At 44.4% G+C, this 21,676-nt stretch overlaps 1 protein-coding gene across 1 annotated transcript in view; it reads left to right on the top strand.

Moving 5' to 3' along the window:
* Nucleotides 1-21,676, top strand: part of fhod3b (formin homology 2 domain containing 3b) — a gene marked incomplete at its 5' end in the record, with an annotated part of 199,442 nt that overhangs the window by 176,750 nt on the left and 1,016 nt on the right. The window contains 13 exons of the mRNA XM_083639893.1: nt 31-81; nt 1,420-1,610; nt 2,540-3,109; nt 4,620-5,536; nt 6,429-6,587; nt 7,277-7,459; nt 7,969-8,088; nt 8,855-9,016; nt 10,006-10,196; nt 10,355-10,547; nt 16,063-16,086; nt 19,032-19,218; nt 20,802-20,963. Coding sequence (XP_083496019.1) covers nt 31-81; nt 1,420-1,610; nt 2,540-3,109; nt 4,620-5,536; nt 6,429-6,587; nt 7,277-7,459; nt 7,969-8,088; nt 8,855-9,016; nt 10,006-10,196; nt 10,355-10,547; nt 16,063-16,086; nt 19,032-19,218; nt 20,802-20,963 — 3,110 coding nt within the window. The remainder of the gene's footprint in view (nt 1-30; nt 82-1,419; nt 1,611-2,539; nt 3,110-4,619; nt 5,537-6,428; nt 6,588-7,276; nt 7,460-7,968; nt 8,089-8,854; nt 9,017-10,005; nt 10,197-10,354; nt 10,548-16,062; nt 16,087-19,031; nt 19,219-20,801; nt 20,964-21,676) is intronic.

Here is a 21,676-nt window from a genome sequence, read left to right as displayed (position 1 = left end):
TTATTCGTTCACTCATCTCTCTCCTCTCAGTCGAGATTATGCAGACAAGAGGGAAGACGCAAGACAAGCCAGAGAAGATAGGTGAGTTTGCTTTCATAGGTTCACAGTAACGTTGCAGTGGTGACAATACAGAGCATAAAAGCCAGAGGAAGTTTGTGAATGCTTTGAGATCTGCTTTTGAAATTGATAGCAGATGTAGCCTCAGGCTGACTTATAGGTGTCAGGGCCCCAGTAGGCCTGCTCAGCATTAAGACATCCCAAACTTAGCAGGACAAGGTGTGTAATTGCATTTTGGCATGGATCTGGTGTGTGTGTGTGTGTGTGTGTGTGTGTGTGTGTGTGTGTGTGTGTGTGTGTGTGTGTGTGTGTGTGTGTGTGTGCGTGCGTGCGTGCGTGCGTGCGTCTGTGTGTGTGTGTGTGTGTGTGTGTGTGTGTGTGTGTGTGTGTGTGTGTGTGCGTGTGTGCGTGTGTGCGTGCGTGGATGCGTGCGTGTGCCTGTTGTGTCTGTTTATACAAATGCACACATTGTGCGGTATTTCCAATGTATCATACAGTATTTAGACTTCATAGGTACTCCCTCACCCTTTTCAATCTTGTGAATTGTAACATACATCTCTTTGAGTTGTAAATAATGTGCAAATCAATTCATTGTGATTGTAGTTTATTGTGTTCCGATATATGTAGGCCTTTACCAGCTGAGCAATAATCAAAGATGTTGAACAGCACTTTGGCAGCTTCAACAAAGAAGAGGAAATAACTTTTATTATGAGACTTTTCAATAATACTTAAGATTACTACTCCATTGTTCCATAATTACACAGTAATAAAACTGTCAAATAAACATTTCACAAACTTTCACAGAACTTGCTCTGTTGACCACAACTATCATTTACCACAACTTGACTGAATGTGTTGTTGCTGTCAGCTGAAAACCTTGTATCTAAATGTCATCTTTTCAGGAGCTTGTTCTTAGCTTGCCATCTTGCATCTTTGAGTTGATCCAGTGAGGTTTGATCCAGTGAGGTTTGATCCAGTGAGGTTTGATCCAGTGAGGTTTGATCCAGTGAGGTTTGATCCAGTGAGGTTTGAAAGGCTTTTATAATCGCAGAGATAGTAGAACTTTCTCTGCCCAGAGAAGACAAACAAATCCTTCACAAGTGAAGTGAAAGAATGACAATCATTAAAAATGTGTTACAAGGTTTCACAATTTACTGGTGAGATTGGTGGATTTGGTGCCACTTTAAAGAAAGTCAATAAAGATAAATAATGCCCAATCTATGTTCACACTTATTACGTTACTGTCTAATTATGTCATAATAATTGCATGTTCCAGTGGAACATGCAGCCTAAAACGCAGTGTGCACACAGTCAGTGTACACACTACACTCACAGTGTGATGGCTGTCCGTCTGTGTTGCAGGTACAAGGCTGTGGAGAGGCTGGCTGCAGAGGGGTTGGGGACGCACCCCAGGACGCCGACCAGAGGACGGACAGAGATCACTCTGTGTCTGAGTTCCAACCCCGCCAGCCGCTCTGTGTCTCGCTGCGTCACACCTTCGTCCATCATCTCACAGGAAGACGCAGTCGCCAGTCCAGTCCAAACATCATCGGGTAAATGATCTGTTAGCCAAGCATTTATTCAACATTAGCGCTCCAGAGATATAGCCATGGGTGGATTGTAACACTGGCTTAGAGAGCTGGCAGAGACAATATAGGCCATCAGTGCTCTCTTCATGCCCACCTGTCAAACATGCTGGGCTTGGTATTAACACATGGCGGGTGATTCTCACACTGAAATGCCATTCAGCTGGACTTTTGTTGGCAAGTGGCAGAATAACTGCTTGACTCTTAAAATCCTTGGGAAAAAATAAAATTATATATATAAAAAATGTGTGTGTGTGTGTGTGTGTGTGTGTGTGTGTGTGTGTGTGTGTGTGTGTGTGTGTGTGTGTGTGTGTGTGTGTGTGTGTGTGCGCGTGCGTGTGTGCGTGCGTGCGTGCGTGCGTGTGTGTAACGGCTATTGTAGGAAAATAAGGGGCGGGGTTATGTGGATACTTATCTAGATAGCTACCGTAAATTACTTCGATTTGGTCAAATAATTTGAAGAAGACAGCCTCAATGATTTGTAGATGGTTTGTCTTGGCTTCAACCAAAACGGTGTTTTCTTTTGCAATCGTGATGTTACACTGATACACTGATTTTACACCGATTCAAATGAAACTACTTTCCTTATACAGGTTGTAACTATGACACACACACTCTCTCAGATCCACTCGCATTGTGGCTTACAGTCATGTTGTATGGCCATGAACCATGGCAATACACTTTGATGGCTGCTTTGTAAATTACTTCCAAGGTCTGAAACGCCATGCTAACTTCGGACAATTTATCACTCCAATTAAGCATAATGTCAGGAAGCTATTTTATGCTGTTTTGATTGTAAACAAGAATATTTCTGAAGACTATATGAATCATTTAAAGGAACACTATAAATCCCTAAAGTAACATTTTGTTGTGCTTTGTTTTGATTTCTCTTCCAGGAACAGAATGTACCTCGGAGCCAAACCTTGACCCACAGACCAGATCCAAAAGTCCAGCGCCAGAGTTAACAGTATCAGAACCTTCCCCCGTACCTCCCCCCGAGCCAGACGAGCGGCCGACTGAGACAGCGTCGCCTGCGGAGACAGAGACAGAGGACGTTGCTGAGACGCGATCCCACCAGAATGTAGAGGCAGAAACAGCCTTAGATGAACAGGCGGGCATGAAGACGGAAGAGAGACAAGAGGAGCAGCAGCTTGAGGAGAAGAGACAGTCGGTGGAGGAGGCGGCGGTAGAGGAGCAGGTAGAAGAAGCGGAGGTGGTTGAGGAGGTAGCAGAGATGGAACAGCCAGATGTGGATCCAGAGGAGGTGGAGGTGGAGGTGGAGGGGTCAGAGAGGGAGCAGCCCATGGAAAGAGATGTAGAGGACAGTGTACTGCTGAGTGAGAAGGAGAGACAGAATGAGGAAGTGAATGAAAAGGACAACTGCTCTGCCTCCAGCATCTCCTCGGCTAGTAGCACTCTAGAGAGGGAGGAGCGCGAGGAGAAATTGACCAACGACATTGAAGCAGGTATGGTTTGCTGCTAATTGTATTTATTGCATGTTAAAGAAATGATCAGTTATTCTATTTTAAAAGGGCTGGGCAATATATCGATATTATATAGATATTGTGGTGATAATAATAATAATAATAATTTATTTATTTTATATAGCGCTTTTCAATTACCCAAAGCCGCTTACAATAAGAGTCGACAGAAAACAAGAAAATAGAAAACAAGGAACAGGCAACAGATAAGTGCAACAAGCAAACAGATACAAATAACGATGTCTAGTCAGGGATATATGGAAAACAGAGGGGATTGAGGGATCGTGAGGTAGGGACAGGGGACAGAGGGAAGGAGAGATGGAGGTGGCGAGGGTGGAGGAGGTGGTTATGGGCAGGTTGTAAGCTTGGGAGAACAGGTAGGTTTTTAGTCGGGATTTGAAAGTGGAGAGTGAGGGTGAGTCTCTGACAGTCTGGGGGAAGGAGTTCTAAAGTTGGGGTGATGCTCTGGAGAATGCTCGGTCACCAAAGCTTTTGAGTTTGGATGGTGGGATGGTGAGGGTAGCAGTGGAAGAGGATCGGAGGGTTCGGGAGGGGCGATGGGGGGAGAGGAGGTCAGTCAGATAAGGGGGGACCAGGCTGTGGAGGGCTTTAAAGGTGAGGAGGAGTAATTTGAAGTTGATGCGTTCTTTGACGGGGAGCCAGTGGAGAGAGTGGAGGACAGGAGTGATGTGGTCACGGGACCGGGTATGGGTGAGCAGGCGGGTGGCTGAGTTCTGAACCATCTGGAGTCTATGGAGAGAGCGGGAGGTGATGCTGGTGAGGAGGGAGTTGCAGTAGTCAAGGCGAGAGGAGATGAAGGCATGGATGAGGGATTCAGCAGCAGGGGGGGAGAGGCAGTGTCTGATTATAGCAGTATTGCGGAGGTGGAAGTATGAGGTCTTGATGATGGAGCTGACATGGGGATCGAATGAGAGGGTGAGGTCCAGGATGAAACCAAGGTTGCGAGCCAGGGGGGAGAGGGTGATGGTTGAGTCGTCGATGGTGAGAGTGATGGGTCTGGTTTTGCTGAGTGTGGATTTGGTGCCAATGAGAAGTTCGGTTTTGTCACTGTTTTTATTGCACATATGCAGGTTTCGATGTGGGTGAAGGGTGGGTTCTGAAGGGATTTGGTGCTTCACAGGAGGTTTTTCTAGTGAGGCAAGGGAGGTTGGCCCTCCCTTATTTTTTAGAAGAGATGGGGGATGGGGATTTTATATAATAAGAAATATATATTTTTAATAAAATATCAATCAAATGTGTTTTTTCTTAATAAAAATCATGCTATTCTTAAAATGCTTCAACAACAGTGACACCTGTAGGGCATTGATGGAGCGGCATGCAGACAGAGTCTGTGCCAGGTCTGTGCCAGTGAGTCTGTCCCTCAGGGGTACAGTAGAAAAACATTCCCCCCTAGGGCGTTTCATTTCCTCGGCAATTTATCTCATGCTAAATTAATTATACATTAAAATCCCATGTTTTCTTTCTTTATCAACAGGCCAGTGGACACAGTGCATTAAAGAGGCAGATGTAGATGACCGGTGCAGCAAGATACTCAACAGCAAGCGCTTCATGCTGGACATGCTCTACGCTCAGAAGACGCCCAGCGAGGAGGAAGGCAAAGCAGGAGAGACGGAGAAAGAGAAATGTGAACGTGAGAAGGAGACGGAAGTGCACGACTCATCTGTGGCCAGCCTGGCCAGCAGGATCTCCACGCTGGAGGCGCACAGACAGGCGAGAGAGGACAGCTTGAGGAAAATGGAGGTGGGACATCTGGACAACCAGGGCAGCGTCCGAGCAGTGGCAGAGAAGTTTGGAGATTTGGTCAAGGGCCTGACCTCTCCTCCCGAGACCGAGGCCTCGAAAGAGCAGCAGCAGCCTCAGAGCGACAAAGCTGTGCCGGCCGTCTCATCGCCCTTACCGCCGAAGAAGGAGTCTGACTATATCTGGGATCAGCTGATGGCAGCGCCCAGGGAGCTACGGATCAAAGAGATGGACTTCACAGACCTACGCGATGAGGACGACTTGGACATTCTAGATATGGACAGTGTGATGGGGTCTAGTGACCTCATACCACCGCCTCCCCCTCCGCCATACAACTCTGCCCTGCCACCACCCCCGCCCTTGTTTGGGTGCCCCCCACCTCCTCCCATGCTTGGCTCAATGATGACACCATTTATGGCCCCTTTCCCCCCGCCCTCGCCTCAGCTGAGTCGAGGGGAAGCCCCTCTCTTCCAGAAGAAGAAGAAGACCATCCGCCTTTTCTGGAACGAGGTGCGCCCCACGGACTGGCAGTTCAAGAGCCAGAAATGCTGCAAGGAATCTTTGTGGTCCAAACTGGAGCCCGTCAAACTGGACACATCCAAGCTTGAGCAGCTGTTTGAGTCCAAATCCAAGGAGCTGTCTGTTACAAAGGTGACCTACTGCTGTTACAGTATAACCATGCAGTATTTATATACACTCAGCTTACTTTTCTTCTGCGTTTCAGTTTACACCCCATAGCTTAATATTTCCTGTCGTGGTGAGATGCATGTTGAAGTTTAAGGTTATTTGAGAGAGGTTCAGTTGGCGACTGTAGCGCTAGACTTGGCCGAACCAGCGACCCCCCTAGGTCTCTCACCGTACATGAGGAAGAACAGATTGTCTTCGATGTAGGTCAAGCCCCTCTCAGCTGGGGAGTAGACAGTATGAAGGAGAAGGTAATGGATCAAACCCCATCAGAGGTGCTGTCTGTCATCTGTAAAGTTCTCTCTCCTCACTTCGGCTGTCGGAAACAATATTTGGTCAGTATTTGTGCTTCACTGTTATGTGATGTTTATGGCATTTTCACTAGTAGCCTATCTCTGTCTTTTTGATTAATTGACATCAGTGGATTGAACAGGAAGTAAGCGATAACTGAACTGCGACTTCATCATTACCCAGAAGCTGTGTAACATAATGTCAGCATTGCAAACTGCACACTCTTTGGACTGAAATGTCTTTGTCATAGCAGCTGCTGGTTGAAAATATGTTGGCAGCAGGTTAAGACGTCGTTGGGGAGTCCAGTTTTCTCCCGACCCACTGCAAGGGCTCGCTCTCTGCTTTCCACTGTTTCATATTTGGCAGTTAAGTTTTGATTCATTGCTTCCTGTGTGTGGAGAATTCCTGCTTGTGACAATACTCCAAACCCGAATGACCATAAATGGTAAACAGGGTGAATCGACAGTGTCTTAATTAGGGATAATGAGATGCGCTTCTCTCTTTCACAGTTCAAATGTGCAAAGTTTAACCTCTGACCTCTTGGTTCTTTTTTTGTATCTTTTCACAGAAAACAGCGGTTGACGGCAAACGACAAGAAATCATAGTTCTGGACTCCAAACGCAGCAACGCTATAAACATTGGCTTGACCGTCTTACCTCCACCACGCACCATCAAGACTGCCATCCTCAACTTTGACGAGTATGCATTGAACAAGGAGGGCATCGAGGTAAGCACTGTATATTTTCAATCCTGTCTAGTGCTGACCCATCAAACAAAACCGCTGACTCGGTCCAAAACAAACACGGTTTTGTTGAATGATATTTACTAAGCTCACCAAAATACATGTCTAACGGATTTCCCCAAACGAGAGATCTGTCTCAAAAAGTTCATGTAGTTGGGATCGCCTGCAATGTTGACGTATCATGTGGTTTTCTAGCTGAACGACTGGCCTTTTGGTAGATCTCACATAATTAATCACAGGGGATTATTAAAGGTTAGCATCAAATGCATACTTACTGGAAATTTTTAAGTTTTGGAGGATTTAAGATCTGCAGATACAGTAATGATTAATGTTGCATCCCTTTGGCATTACACAATGAGGATTCATCTCCACCTTTTGTCTCTGGAACTATTTTCAGCCAGACAACAAAAGAGAGGTGCAAAGTTCAGATGTGTCACAAGTCTGTACGGAAAACAGATTTCTTCCTCAACGGCAAAGATCTTCGATAAAGATCTTCGATAAAGCAGAACTAGAAATACCGGACACAATTTGCTTCCCCTCTTTCCGCTATTAACTCTTGGACATATGATGTCAAATGTTACCCAGACTTTTGATATATCGACCCTACATGTGATCCAGGAAGCGTCTTCCTCTCTCCACCCATCCCCCCTCCTCTCTTCATCCTCCTTTCCTAGAAAATCCTCACGATGATCCCCACAGAGGAGGAGAAGCAGAGGATCCAGGAGGCCCAGCTGCTCAGCCCTGAGATTCCCCTGGGCAGCGCAGAGCAGTTCCTCCTCACCCTCTCCTCCATCACGGAGCTGTCTGCCCGCCTGCAGCTGTGGGCATTCAAGATGGACTACGAGGTCGTGGAGAAGGTCAGCCTCCTTCCTGTTTGCTTTGTATCAGCTACATCACACCTTGAACAAATACTTCAAGCCTTTACATGCTTGTGCGTGAAAGCCCCTCGCCGAATGCGCCGAGGGGTGCCCCGCGGCTGGCGAGCCTGTCGGAGCAGCCGGCGTGCAGCTCCCCGAAAATGTGACTCAACGCAACAGGGCAAGTATTATGTCGATGGGGAGATAACAGGAGAGAGTGAAAGTACCATGTGCTATTACCAAGTACATGCAAGTACTGTATATGCACTACATTCTGTCATTGGGCTAACTTCTAGCAATTGAAATCCTAGTGAAATCACACAATTTTTTGAATGTATGTTTTATGTCCTCAGCAGCTTACACTACCATATAGGAAGGAGTCAGGATTCTTTGTGCTTATTAAGAGGGAAAGAAAAACAGAATTCACGATCAGGATTTGAAACAACGTGCATCTTGTCACTAAAGTCACTAAAGGAGCCTGATTCCATTTGGACACCATGCTCTTTTAGGAAGTGGCAGAGCCTCTTCAGGACCTGAAGGAAGGGATGGACCAATTAGAGAAGAACAAGACACTCCGCTACATCCTGGCCACACTGCTGGCGATCGGCAACTTCCTCAACGGCACTAATGTGAGTGACCTTCAAGACGTATAGCCTGGAGGTTGCTGTCTCTCTCTCTCTCCTCTCTCTCGCTCAATCTCCTTTACTCACTTCCTCCGTTTCCTCCCCCCCCCCCCCCCCCCCCCCCACCCGCGCCACCATATTTACTTGGCGAGGATAACAGTGGGGTCTCTGTGTGTAAAAGAATGTGCTGTGTGCTGCCTGACTGTCTGCACCAGACACTATCCTTCTACACCAAAAAGTTTGTCAAGGTCTCTGCTGAACCTGGCTCTATCTGTCTGAGATGGAGAGAAAGAAGGAAAAAGGGGAGGGATTGTATGTGTGTGTGTGTGTGTGTGTGTGTGTGTGTGTGTGTGTGTGTGTGTGTGTGTGTGTGTGTGCGTGTGCGTGCGTGCGCGTCTGAACCTCCGATATCCCGAGAGCCAGTCATCAGCATCAAAACAAGTGCTTCCTGTAAATAATGGCCACATTTATATTTTACAGTAACCCATTTAAAACTGGCAGAGGAACAAGGGCGCTCCTGTTAGGATTATGTCTTTCATGATATATTCCGGGTCTCTGAGCTCTGCTGGTTGGGTCTGCAGTTGATTGTGGTTTGTGATAATCACAGCCTAATGAATCTGCATATCTACTCTGCGCACTCCATTGAGACCCTTTTTTCCTGACCCCGCCGAAAAGGAAATTTACTGCAATTTTGGTCCTCTTGACGTTTGATGTTTTGTTTTGTTTTTCCGTCTCACATCATGAGCTTGTTGCTGTCTGCCTGCATCTCTAGGCTAAAGGCTTTGAGCTGAATTACTTGGAGAAGGTTCCAGAGGTGAAGGACACAGTTCATAAGCAGTCGCTACTGCACCACGCCTGCGCCATTGTGGTTGAGAAGTTTCCAGACAGCTCTGATCTCTACTCCGAGATAGGAGCCATCACCCGCTTGACAAAGGTTTGTCTTTTCTTTTAATAAATGATTATGCAAACTTTTACGACCAAGTACCACTACGTACCAAACCAAATTTCCCAGGGACCACTTCCACTGCGTATATACCCCCCATAAAATGAAATTTGCTGGTTTAACCATGCAATAGCAGCAGAAAGGCTAAATAACAATATAAGGCTACTAGCTGGTTCAAAATGGAGACACACGGATACTCACACAAACACACACACACACACACACACACACACACACACACACACACACACACACGCACGCACACACACACACACACACACACACACACACACCTGCCAACATTAGGCTGTGAAAAACAGGACCCGTTTGAAAAAAAAAAATTCCCCTCGCCAAACTTTAGCCTAAGTTTGGAGTGTTATTTATACCTTCCTGACAAGCTAGCAGGACATCGTTCAGGTTGGTAGAAATCGATTCCTTAAGTCTTCTAGTTTCATATGATACCAGAAACTTCACTCTGGCTTTAAAACTGAGCCTGCTGCAGCCTCTGAAAGTAAATGTTCAAAATTGTGATGTTTCCCAAATATCACGATATTTCCGAAAATCGGCCCAATCCAGCAACTGCTCAGGGTTAATGTGTATGTAAAAACTGTTGTCTGTAAAAAAAAAGAAAAAAGAAATTCAATTCTCTGGCGGACCACCAGGCGGAGCCCACAGTTTGGGAACCAATGCTCTACACAGGATCAGTTTGTGCTAATACACTCATTATAATTAGTCGTAGATGCAAATGACATCCACTGAAGCAGTAATTGAGAGTTAACACAACAGTGTGAGGTGAATTCTGTCCATCATATCGTCCTCAGGTGGACTTAACACAACAGTGTGAGGTGAATTCTGTCCATCATATCGTCCTCAGGTGGACTTAACACAACAGTGTGAGGTGAATTCTGTCCATCATCTCGTCCTCAGGTGGACTTAACACAACAGTGTGAGGTGAATTCTGTCCATCATATCGTCCTCAGGTGGACTTCGACCAGCTTCAGGACAATCTGGCCCAGATGGAGCGAAGGTGCAAAGCATCCTGGGATCACCTCAAGGTCATCGCTAAGCATGAGATGAAACCGGCGCTGAAACAAAAAATTTCCGACTTCCTGAAAGACTGTGCGGAAAGAATTATTATTCTGAAGATTGTACACCGAAGAATAATCAACAGGTACGTTCAGGAATAGATTACCGATTACATAACCTTTGATTTATTGCCACAACATGCCATTTGACATAATACTCTGAAGTGTGACCCAGAGGGTTTGTACCGTGGGACCACTAATGGATTCCAGTTTAGTGATGTCATGTTTCACCGCTCACTTCCAGGTTTCATGCCTTCCTGCTGTTCCTGGGCCATCCGACCTATGCAGTACGTGAGGTCAGCATCCATCGCTTCAGCAAGATCATCAGTGAATTTGCCCTGGAGTATCGCACCACCAGGGAGCGTGTGCTGCAGCAGAAACAGAAGAGGGCCAACCACCGGGAGAGGAACAAGACCAGAGGAAAAATGATCACAGATGTAAGCGGCCTTCATCGTCAAGTGCGATGGTCACAGTGCACGCTTTCTCCATTTCCCCTGGTCCTCCCCCTTGTTTAGCTTCTACTAGGGCTGTCCTCCGCTACAGAATTCTACTAGGGCTGTCCTCCACTCAGGATTCTACTAGGGCTGTCCTCCGCTACAGAATTCTACTAGGGCTGTCCTCCGCTCAGGATTCTACTAGGGCTGTCCTCCGCTCAGGATTCTACTAGGGCTGTCCTCCGCTCAGGATTCTACTAGGGCTGTCCTCCACTCAGAATTCTACTAGGGCTGTCCTCCACTCAGGATTCTACTAGGGCTGTCCTCCATTCAGAATTCTGCCAGTTGAATCGGATTTGACTGTCCAATACGAATATTCGACTATTCTATACAAATAAATAAAAATAAGAATAACTTCAGTGATTATTTCGACCACATTTACAGTCAATGCAACAGAGTGATGGGGACATATTTTGGAGCATTTAAAAATCAATAAGGCTACGTTCACACAGCAAACCTTAGTGCTCGAATCTGATCTGACCTAAGTTACTCAGGTCAGTCTTTTTCATGACTGTGTGAACAGTACAAGTCACATTGAAAGTGACTTTTTTAAAGATGACCTGGGCTACTTTCAAATGTGGAAAACATCAGATTCGAATATGATGTTTTGGAATGTGACTTTGGTGTGAACAGACATCTGGCCCATATCAGACTTCAATGTGACTTTTACATCATTCCAGAGCGACATTCCTCACTATTCTGCGCTGGCAGGAGGAGGGAGGACCAAGCAGGCAGATTGTGATTATTACAAACATGGAGGACAGCTGCCAGGGAGCTAATCAGTGGACGGACAGTGAGGTTTTAGACCTTATAAGTATTAGCAAGAAGTAGCAGCTATTTCTCCACAGAAAGCCATTATTAAAAGTTTGGCTCTCTTTCTCCTCCTCCTCCTCCTCCTCCTCGTTATCATCTGCTCCCGTCTTCACTGGCTTCCACTGCACAATAACTTGTAAATTAAACCGTAAACAACAGATGAAACAACATCATCAGCTACCGCCATGTTTACCGCTGTCTTCTTCTGGGTTTACGTAGAACAGCAGTGTGCTGCGTGTGACGTTGTAGTTGTTCTTCTGAGCATTCAGGTCCAGGTCCGCGACCTGTTCACACTGGAGTCTGATATGGGCCACTTTTAAAAAGTCTGTGTAAACAGCCACACAAAAAATCTGACCTGATCAAAAAATCAGATTCGAGCACTAAGGTTTGCTGTGTGAACGTAGCCTTAGAGACTATTATGATCATGCAAGCTTTGAATTGCCGACGTTGGGCTATTGGATAATGGATTTGTCTGAATAATGAGACAGGCATTAATTAATTATTTCACCTTTTAAACATTAAAACTACATGTAGCCTCCATGGATAACAACTTGAACAGTTCTTTAGTCTATTTCTCAAAAACGAATAGGCCTAAATAAAGCCCTATAAACAAGAATAAATTAGGAAAATGAAATTAAGATTGGAATTTAGATGGAGGAAAACGACTGCTCGACTTGAGGAGTCTCCATCGACTCAGAGGTCTCTCGACTGATGATTCGACTATTCGTCTTTTAGAGGACAGCCCTAGCTTCTACCATCTCAATTTTATGTAACAATCTGAATTTCAATTCCTTAGACACTTAGAACCATAGACTTTATAAAAGAGATGGACGTCACCAGAGTATGACATCACCAGAGTAGAGTTCTCAGTTTCAGCCCGAACCCGACAGGACCGACCCAGCCCGACGGTAGGGCTACACGATTCTGGAAAAAATGAGAATCACGATTTTCTTTCTCTGAATTGAGATCACGATTCTCTCACAGTTTTTGTCAGCATTTATTGCACTAATTTACCTGACATGAAAAACAAAACCAAAACATATTTTAATAATTTTTTGGCATCATCTTCGCAAAAGCGGTAATTTAGCATTTGCGCTCGTTTAACGCGCCACAATGCAAATTGGGGGCACGCACAAGCGCATGCCTGTTATAATTGTACTGGGCATAGGCGTGCCACATGCTAAACCAGGCGTTTCAGCGCAAAAACGTGGGGATAGATGGCATTATCCTATCGTCAGCAGCGCGCAATTACTTTGCGCTAAGAGCTTTTAAAAGCACCTCTTATGCGCTAAATACCCCGTTGCGCTTGAGCGCACCATAATCTCCATGCTGCGCAGCGCAGTGCAGAGTAAAATTCCTTTTGGATATGTCATTACGCACAGCCTTGCCACGCCAGGACATCAAATTCTGCTGCTAAAATTGGGTCTTAGCAGATAATTCAGTGAGGCAATCAACTATAACTCACTGAGAAACTTTTATCACATCGCAAAGAGGGAAATGAATTGAGAAACTTGTTGGACAATGGACATAGGCTATTTACCTTCACCTATCCCATAACCGCGTGCAGATATCAACACAAAGTAGGCTATTGGGGGTGAGAAATGCAGCAAGTTTGGTGAGTCTATTCATGTGCTGATACGGTTGTTTGAGAGTGAAACCGTTCATTCTTACTTTAATGGGCCTGTTATAGGAGCCCAGTCTAATACTGTAGGCTACTGAGGTGCTTAGACCGCGGATGACCTGGCTGACGCGCTCGCTACAGCTGATGTAATACATACGATAACATTGCATTGAGTGCTGCATAAGAACAACGAAGAAGGCTTGATGTTCGGAACCCATTCATTTATTCCATTTCCCCCGATGTGAATACAGCAAAGTTATTCTCCACAGAAAGTAAAGGCAGAAACAGCGCACCAAACAAATGTTCCCGCTGCTGGTAGCGACACGGTCAAAAACCATTTGCCCTTCCGGGTCAAAACACCTAGTGAGCAGAGGTGAAGGCAGCACCTATATAAGATCACCTGAGCCCAGTAACATGGCACAGCGACACCCCATGGACAAATAAAAATATGACAGCACAGAAACACATTTGGCACTTACAGGGCCGTTTCTCACTGAATCATTGTACATGTGCACATGTGCAGAGGTCTGCCTGTCTGACTAGTCAGAGGCGGAGCAGTCTGTGCTGACAGCTCCGCCTCCTCACTTCAGCGTGAAAGTAGGAGCGCTTGTTTTCTTGCAGCTGGTGTCCCGAATGAAAATGCGGCAGAATCTACGTCATTTAGAAATAATAGCGGCGATTTCTATGAATCGAGATTGAGATTTAATTTCGATTAATCATGCAGCCCTACCCGATGGGCTCGGGCCGGGTTTGGGCTGACAATTGATGCTATGTGGTCGGGTCGGGCTTGGGCTTCAAGTTAGTAGGGTCGGTTCGGGGTCAAGTTCAAGTTCAAGTTGACTTTATTCGGGTCGGGTTTGAATCGGGTTTTGAGTCGGGTTTGAATTTTCAGGCCCTTTGAGAACTCTACACCAGAGTATAGCTGTGTTTCCATTACAGTTTTTCGCAAAATAATTGCGATATTTCTACAACTTCGACAATGTACAATTGCGACTTGTAGGCGTTTCCATTGAAGTTGGCAATTCCCATTAGCCTACCAGCAGCTGCCTGCCACAGTGGATCTGCCCCATATCCCGTCCCCTGCATGCTCAAATCCAACCAATGGTCAATGCAAATCACAACATGAAGTTACAACACATATAAACGAGCCTGATTATCAATTCAAAATAAAATTAGTTGCAAAATGTTGCTGGCTGCGGTGAATGCAGTGAGCGTGACAGGCAGAGGAAAAAAGCCTAATAGCCTAATAGCCTACAACTGGTCCGATTTAGAGATGGAGGGGGGAAAAGGCTGATTTGGTCAATAATCACAATTTTGTGTAGCTATTATAATTATAACACTGCACCTGAAACGTGTGTAATGTATTACTCACAGTCACTGTATTCACTTCAGTCAGGAGCACGCACCGCACCGGTGTGTGCTTGCTTTTCATCCCTTATCTCGCGCTGTGCCAAATGCGCGCACACAGGCAGCCTGTCACCATGGACCGATTTCTGCCATTAAACATTATCTATTTTATATTTATTTTGCATAACACTCGTCTTTCTGCTAGCGTTGCTTCAAAGTTTTCCATTGCTGCGGAGGTTTTGCCACGGCTTATCGAACCGTTTCTTCCTCATTTTTCGCTGCTTTTCCAAAGCAGAATGGGTCACATGACGTGCTAATGCGAAAAAAGTGTTTCCATTACACTTTTGCGATAAACTGCTATATCGACACGTCTGAAAAACCACCTCATGAGAGCGCAAAAACGTTTTGCGATATTTGGGAGGTTTTTCGAAATTTACGTGTTTCCATTACCCAATTTCTATTGCGATATTTAGATTTTGCGCATTTATGAGGGTAATGGAAACACGACTTATGACGTCACCCGTTGGTTTGTGGTCTCCCATTTTGAAGCCTCTGCTTTGGCATTTTGGCTGCTGCCATCTTGGTTCTCACACTTGGTGCCGCTTGCTATTGGTCCGTGATCGGCATGCTGCACGATCACCGGACAGGCGACCTGTCAATCACGCCCAAAACATAATCTTTTTAATTGTTTTACTTTAAACGGACGAGTTATATAAGAACCCCCCCCCATCCATTGTCATGAAAGGTGAAATTAGCTTTAGAGACCAATGTTTCTTGAACCTGGCTGTAAACATGTTTACGCCTGCTGTAAACTCAGGCATTTTAACATGGGGGTGAATGGGGATTGACTCGCTTGTGCAGCCAGCTGCAAGTGGCCATTCGAGGAACTGCATTTTTTTAATCCCACCACAAGTGGCCATTTCAGACACCACATACATTTGTCATGACATCAGCATTGTTTCTCGGTGCTCACGTGTAGAGCTGGTTACTGTAACAATAATCAGAGAGGTGTTTTCAGTGTATCCCATTCTGGAACAGCAGCAGCAGGCCTCAGAGGCCAGACCAAACACCTCCCTGCGTGATTAAAATCCCTTCAACCCCCGAGCAGCCGGCTGCTCAGAGGGACTCCACAGCCCACCTCGGCAGGGCCTCTCTGTGTTCAGAGGACCCTAATTCAATCACTGTGTGAAAACTCAAACCTTTGGATGTCCTGTAGGAGAAATAACAAGCTCCACACCATAACCACGCTCTTCTTACAGGGACGTGTAGTTATGCATGCAGGTAGGCTATATAGATGTCATGCTGCAAAATAGGGTTTGTTTTCACAGCCTATTGCTTATGCTTATTTCTTATAGTTTTGCTAAGCCAATCTCTATATTCTTGTATTCATTTATATCATATGTTGTCAGCGTCGGGTGGAAACCTTAAAACTCCAATTTTGGTGATTGTGTTTTTCATGTTTTAACTTCAATGGAAGGGTCACACGCTCCTCTGTGACTCGTAATTTTACAGCCCTTGGCTTTTATGAAACCAATTAGATAAACTCAATAATGTCAACATTTCAGTAAACAGCATCATCAAGTTCAAATCATGGCTGTTTTCACAGCGATACATCAGCCAATATAGCACAACTTTGACAACACTTTCTTTTATATGTTTTCATCTTGATCACTGTAGAGTGAGGATGACGATGATCATGAGGTAGGGGGTGTCATGTGTTTGTGTTGTGTGTGTGTGTGTGTGTGTGTGTGTGTGTGTGTGTGTGTGTGTGTGTGTGTGTGTGTGTGTGTGTGTGTGTGTGTGTGTGTGTGTGTGTGTGTGTGTGTGTGTGTGTGTGTGTGTGTGTGTGTGTGTGAACATGTGCATGGGAATGTCGACGTTCTGGTGTGACTAACATTGAACCAAACTGCAAAGTCACAATAACAGTTGATCTTTTCCACTTTGTTGTCATAACCTCCAACACTAAACGAAGTATTTATGACTAAATTAGCAGAAGATGAGTCATTAGTAAGATTGACAGGTTGGGTGTATGTGAGCGCACATGAACGAGGAAGTGAGAAGGCGATGACAGGGAGAGAAAGGGAGGAGGTTGCACGCTGTGTGTCGAGTGAATCACACAGGAGGGACTGAGGCACCGTCTACACATCAGCACTTCCTGGTAGAAATGAATCCTGGGTAATGGATCTCAGGGGGACTCAGGGTTCATCTCTTGAACCAAGAAACACTTTCAACAATGGGGATTGTAATGGTCCAAATGGTCCAAACAAAAGATACCAATCTTTTGTTTGTGTTAGTTGTCATAGGATGGTCATTACACAGAGTAAACCATGTTTTCAAATTTGATTGTGGGAAACGTGATGATTTGATATACTAGGGATCTCGCGCACTACGCACGCTCGATTGCTAGGCTCCTGGCCCTGCAGCAGCTTGGCCGCTCCATGGCCTTGCCCACAGCTCGGCTGCTGTGTGGCCAATGAGACCAGCATCACTGATGATGTCAGATTTATGACATCACTGATGATGTCACAGTGGGATTTATGACATCACTGATGATGTCACAGTGGGATTTATGACATCACTGATGATGTCACAGTGGGATTAACAGGGCTTAAAATTCGGCGCGGGATTGCGATTGTAATTTATAATGCGGGAGAAGTCGCGCCGATGTTAAGCTGACACTGGTTGGACACATTTGACGACGGACTGTTTTGCTGAACGTAGCTTCAGGCGTAGCCTCCCCACTCGGCAAGCAGCAAACTGCTTCTTGTGACCAAATATCCCCACATTCAAAGAACTTCATACTCCCAGAGCTGGCGTAATCCATATAAAAAACCCTCATGTTTTACCCGAAATGAAACGTCCAGGTTTTGTGTAGGTCGGTGGCTCCATAAACAGCCGGCTAACAGGAGTTAACGTTAAATTCCAGGGTAAGTCAGTCCCTCTATAAACCATAATATCTGTGTCCTTTCACCTTGATTGAAAAATGCTTCCACATGATTAAAGGATACATGTAATATTTTATGTAAGACATCAAAACATCAGTCAACATCGTCTTTTCTTTAATCAGGTGCGAACATTTTCAATAAAGTGGAATGACACATAATGGTTTATAGTGGACTTCCCATGCCTGCCCATTCACTTCAATAGAACTCTCCCCAATGCAAAATGCAAACAGCTTTGCCAGTAACATGACAGTAAGAAAGGCAGATATAACCAAATCTAACTGACATCACTATTGTGAACACAAAACAAAGAACACTTCTGATATAATATGATATGAGTGTTTTAGTAGTGTATCACTCATACAAAAAATAAAAGCTTTAATAGAACCGAAAGCCTATGACTGCTTAGTCTGCAGATAAAACACAGTGACAAAAGCCATAGTAATTTAGACTCAGGTGTGCATAAACTACAGGTGAACTTCCTTTTTTAAATACAAAAATGTGAAATTATTATCGCTTATCGGACAGGAGAAGCAGATATTTGTCGGTTATAGTATCAGCTGAAAAAAATCCCCCCCAAAGTCTATAGATCCCCCCCCAAAATCTATGAATCCCCCCTATCTGAAGAATATAAGGAGGGAATTCCCCCCCAGTTTGCAAAATGAATTTTAAGCCCTGGATTTATGACATCAGGGATGATGTCACAATGGGAGTTATGACATCACAGTGGGCCAATCACAGTGGGACAGAGAAACAGAGAAACAAACAGACAGACAGACAGACAGAGCCCCAGCTCCCATTTATATACTGATGATGATGATGATATACAGTATATATAAACTGATGACATCATCAGTGATGCCACTATGACATCATCATTGGGACTTTATGGCATCACTGATGACATCATAGCACCTTTATTGGAAGGCCTTTAGCTAACTGTTCTTTTATTTAGTGTTTTATGCCCATGCAAGTTCTTAGTTTCTTTTACTTCTATTTTTACTATTTTTACTTCTATTTTAATTAGTTTTACCATTTTATTGTGTTAACTTATTTTCATGTCTACTAATTGGTTTTAATGTATTCTCTTTTGCTATGGTTTTATTTGCTCCTGTTTTAAATGTCTTTTTCTTGCATGTCCAACACTTTGAGCTGCATTTTATGTATGAAAGGTGCTATACACATAAAGCTTATTATTATTATTATTATTATTATTATTATTATTATTATTATTATTATTATTATTATTATTATATTATTATTATTTTGATGTCGCAATGCCTCCACTGTGTGTGTGTGTGTGTGTGTGTGTGTGTGTGTGTGTGAGTGGGACAGAAATTGAAACAAACAGAAACATACTGTATATATATGTGTATATATATATATATATATATATATATATATATATATATATATATATACACACTGTATATTTATGACTAATCTTTCATATTTTATAGGAGATTGCTGTGTTTACCAGTATTGATTAACCTAAATGAGATTTTGAGCACATTTAGAGCTTCAGACTACTGGGGCCACAGCATGACCCTGAATGTCACCACCTCTTCACTTGTAAAGTCAGATAACCTTTGGCTGCATTGTTTGTGCTGTGTGGTTGTGTGGTCCCTCCCTGCAGAGTGGTAAGTGTGTTGTGTGGTCCCTCCCTGCAGAGTGGTAAGTTTGTTGTGTGGTCCCTCCCTGCAGAGTGGTAAGTTTGGCGGAGCCTCGTCAGAGGGGCAGGACAGCCAGCCTCAGGAGGTCCATAATGCCGAAGCTGCGGCTGAGCATGAGAACATGAAGGCAGTGCTGAGGTGCAGCCTGCAGGGCGGTGACAGCGGGACGTCCACCGTGCCTGGCCTCCGCTCACGCACCAGAGCCAGCAGCACCAGAGGTCAGTCTCCTTCAGCCACAGACGATACTCTACCTTAAACAGGCCCTAAGCTTTGCTATTAGCGTCACCATCATCTAGGGCTGAAACCATTAGTCAATTTGAGTGGTTAGTGGTTTTAGTCATTGATCAAGTGATACTACCTAACATTTACGCTAACAGCTTCACTAATGTTTTAGTCATTGATCAGGTGATATACTACCTAACATTGTCATTTAGGCTCTTATGTGACTAATTAAGCCTAAAAAAGTAGGCGACATTAATTTCAACCCAAATCTAAATATTGCTATTTCCCTGTTTTCACTGTTTGCTGAGGCTGATGGGGTTGAAGTGGGCGGTGCTTAGGCCTCAACAATGACTAACATATCTCGTCATTTGGGGATATCGAATCATACACAAGACTGAGACGTTACTCACGCATGCGCTGTGTCATTCGGCATATACTTGGCGACATTCAATTTAGTTTTTACTGGGTGGTTAATAACACATTTTCCTTGGGTGTGACAAACTCAAAACACATATTTATGTTTGGTTTCCACTGCGACTTTAAGATTCGCTTTCTTTTCTCCGTTTCATATACCATTATACAGATTTATCGTTTTGGGGCGTTTTGTCTGCAGGTCAGACTAAGTACGTAATTTAAGACATCACTTTGAGCTCTGGTAACTTGTGATGGGCATTTGTCATTATTTTTGATAATTTATAGATTAAGCTATTATTTGATTCATCAAATAAATTATTGATAGGTTAATTGATCATGAAAACAAGCATTGGCAGCATCGTCAACATCATCCAGTGGAGGGATGACCTCACTAGCCACTACGTCATCAGGTTAGCAAGGTGCTGATTAGTGAGCTCATCCCTCAACAGGATAACTGGGAGTTGATCCCCTGAGTTGATAAACCGGCTCCAGGAGTGCCGCACTAGCTGGCTGACCTCACACCACAACCAGTCTATTTCTCACTTGCGGGGGATCAGTCATTCTGATCAAAAACAACTCTGGGGGGAAAGTGTTTTTAAATCACACAGAGCTGCATCTAGACTCGTCTTTGTAAAGCATCTGGCCACTGTTCCTGAAATGGAAATGCCTCCTGTGATGTCAGCCCCAGCAGAACATCCAGCAAACAAGTATTTTCACAAGAGGAGAACGCCCATTTGATTTCCCCCCTCCATATTAATGCCCTGGGGGCCTGTAAAAAAGTTTTGGGGGTATTTTCGTACTAATCATGAGCCCAAAATGTCAATTCATTTAAAAAAAAAAAACCTGCACCACGCTCTTTAAAGGGATAATTCGGATTTTTTGATGTGGGGTTGTATGAGGTACTTGCCGACAGTCAGTGACGTGTACTACATGTAGTAGAATGGAAAGACCGGCCGCGTCAGGCAACGTAAGAAGCAAAAGAAAAGAAGAAGAAAAAGATCAAATGCTTCCATACTGCTCACCTGGCGTAATCAATCCACAACTAGCCAAGTTCACTTGAAAATATGTCATTTACACCATTTTTAGCTATGCCATTTATGCCTTTCCATGCTGTACTATACAATATACAGACTGCTTTCCCATCCATTTTGACCTTATGTATCAGGGCGGATTCCCCCATGGTGCACTACAAATGAGGACCCAGTGAATTGCACAGATGATACAGCTGATGAGATCATGGAGAGGATTGTCAGGTCAGCCACTCAGGGGCCCAGCCAGCGGACACAGCCTCGTGAGAGGAAACGCTCCAGAGCCAACCGCAAATCATGTGAGTCCATGTTGAACTGTGTATTCCCTTCATGCTAATTGTAGCACGATCGGAGTAGTGGCATAATTCATTACCAAGCACAGCTAACTACCAGAAGCCAAGAGGATCCTAAACAGCCAGTGGTGTAATGTAACAAAGTGATAACAATGCTTTCTTTTATATTTGTGTCAACTTCGCTTTTACTCCACAACATTTTCTAAATAAAATGTATATTTTTACTCCAATTTCCCCTAAGCAACTTAGTTACAAAGAAAAATCAGAAGAAATTTGGTAGCCTGCAAGCAAACTGGTTTGGCGAATCAGTGCTCCTAGCTTGCAAGTTACAATAATCGTGATGCACACTCCATTCCAGTTGGTGTCGGTAATGCACCATAACGAAAGAAGATGATTTCCACTCAAGACAGTGCATTCCCTTTGCGGGGTCATCCCTATGTTCCCTTAGTCCTAGCAATGTTTTTGTTTTTTCAAATGAAGCCTCTGTTTCCTCATTAATGTTTTTTTTTCTTTTTCAAATGAGGCCCTATGTTCCCTCAGCATCAGGGTTAGAAGGTAGGGTTACGTACACATTTCTCTTCCCAGGATGGCCAAGGCATGACCCGCCCTACTCTGCCTCTGATTGGGTTAGGTTTAGGCAGGGAGAGTATTGATGGGTTAGCTTTAGTCATGGGGAGTGATGATTGGTTAGGTTTATGCATGAGGAGTGATGGTTAAGG

This window comes from Poromitra crassiceps, assembly GCF_964638095.1.
Source record: "Poromitra crassiceps genome assembly, chromosome: 1".
In the NCBI taxonomy this organism is placed as follows: domain Eukaryota; kingdom Metazoa; phylum Chordata; class Actinopteri; order Beryciformes; family Melamphaidae; genus Poromitra; species Poromitra crassiceps.
This window is presented reverse-complemented; position numbering and strand designations above follow the sequence as displayed.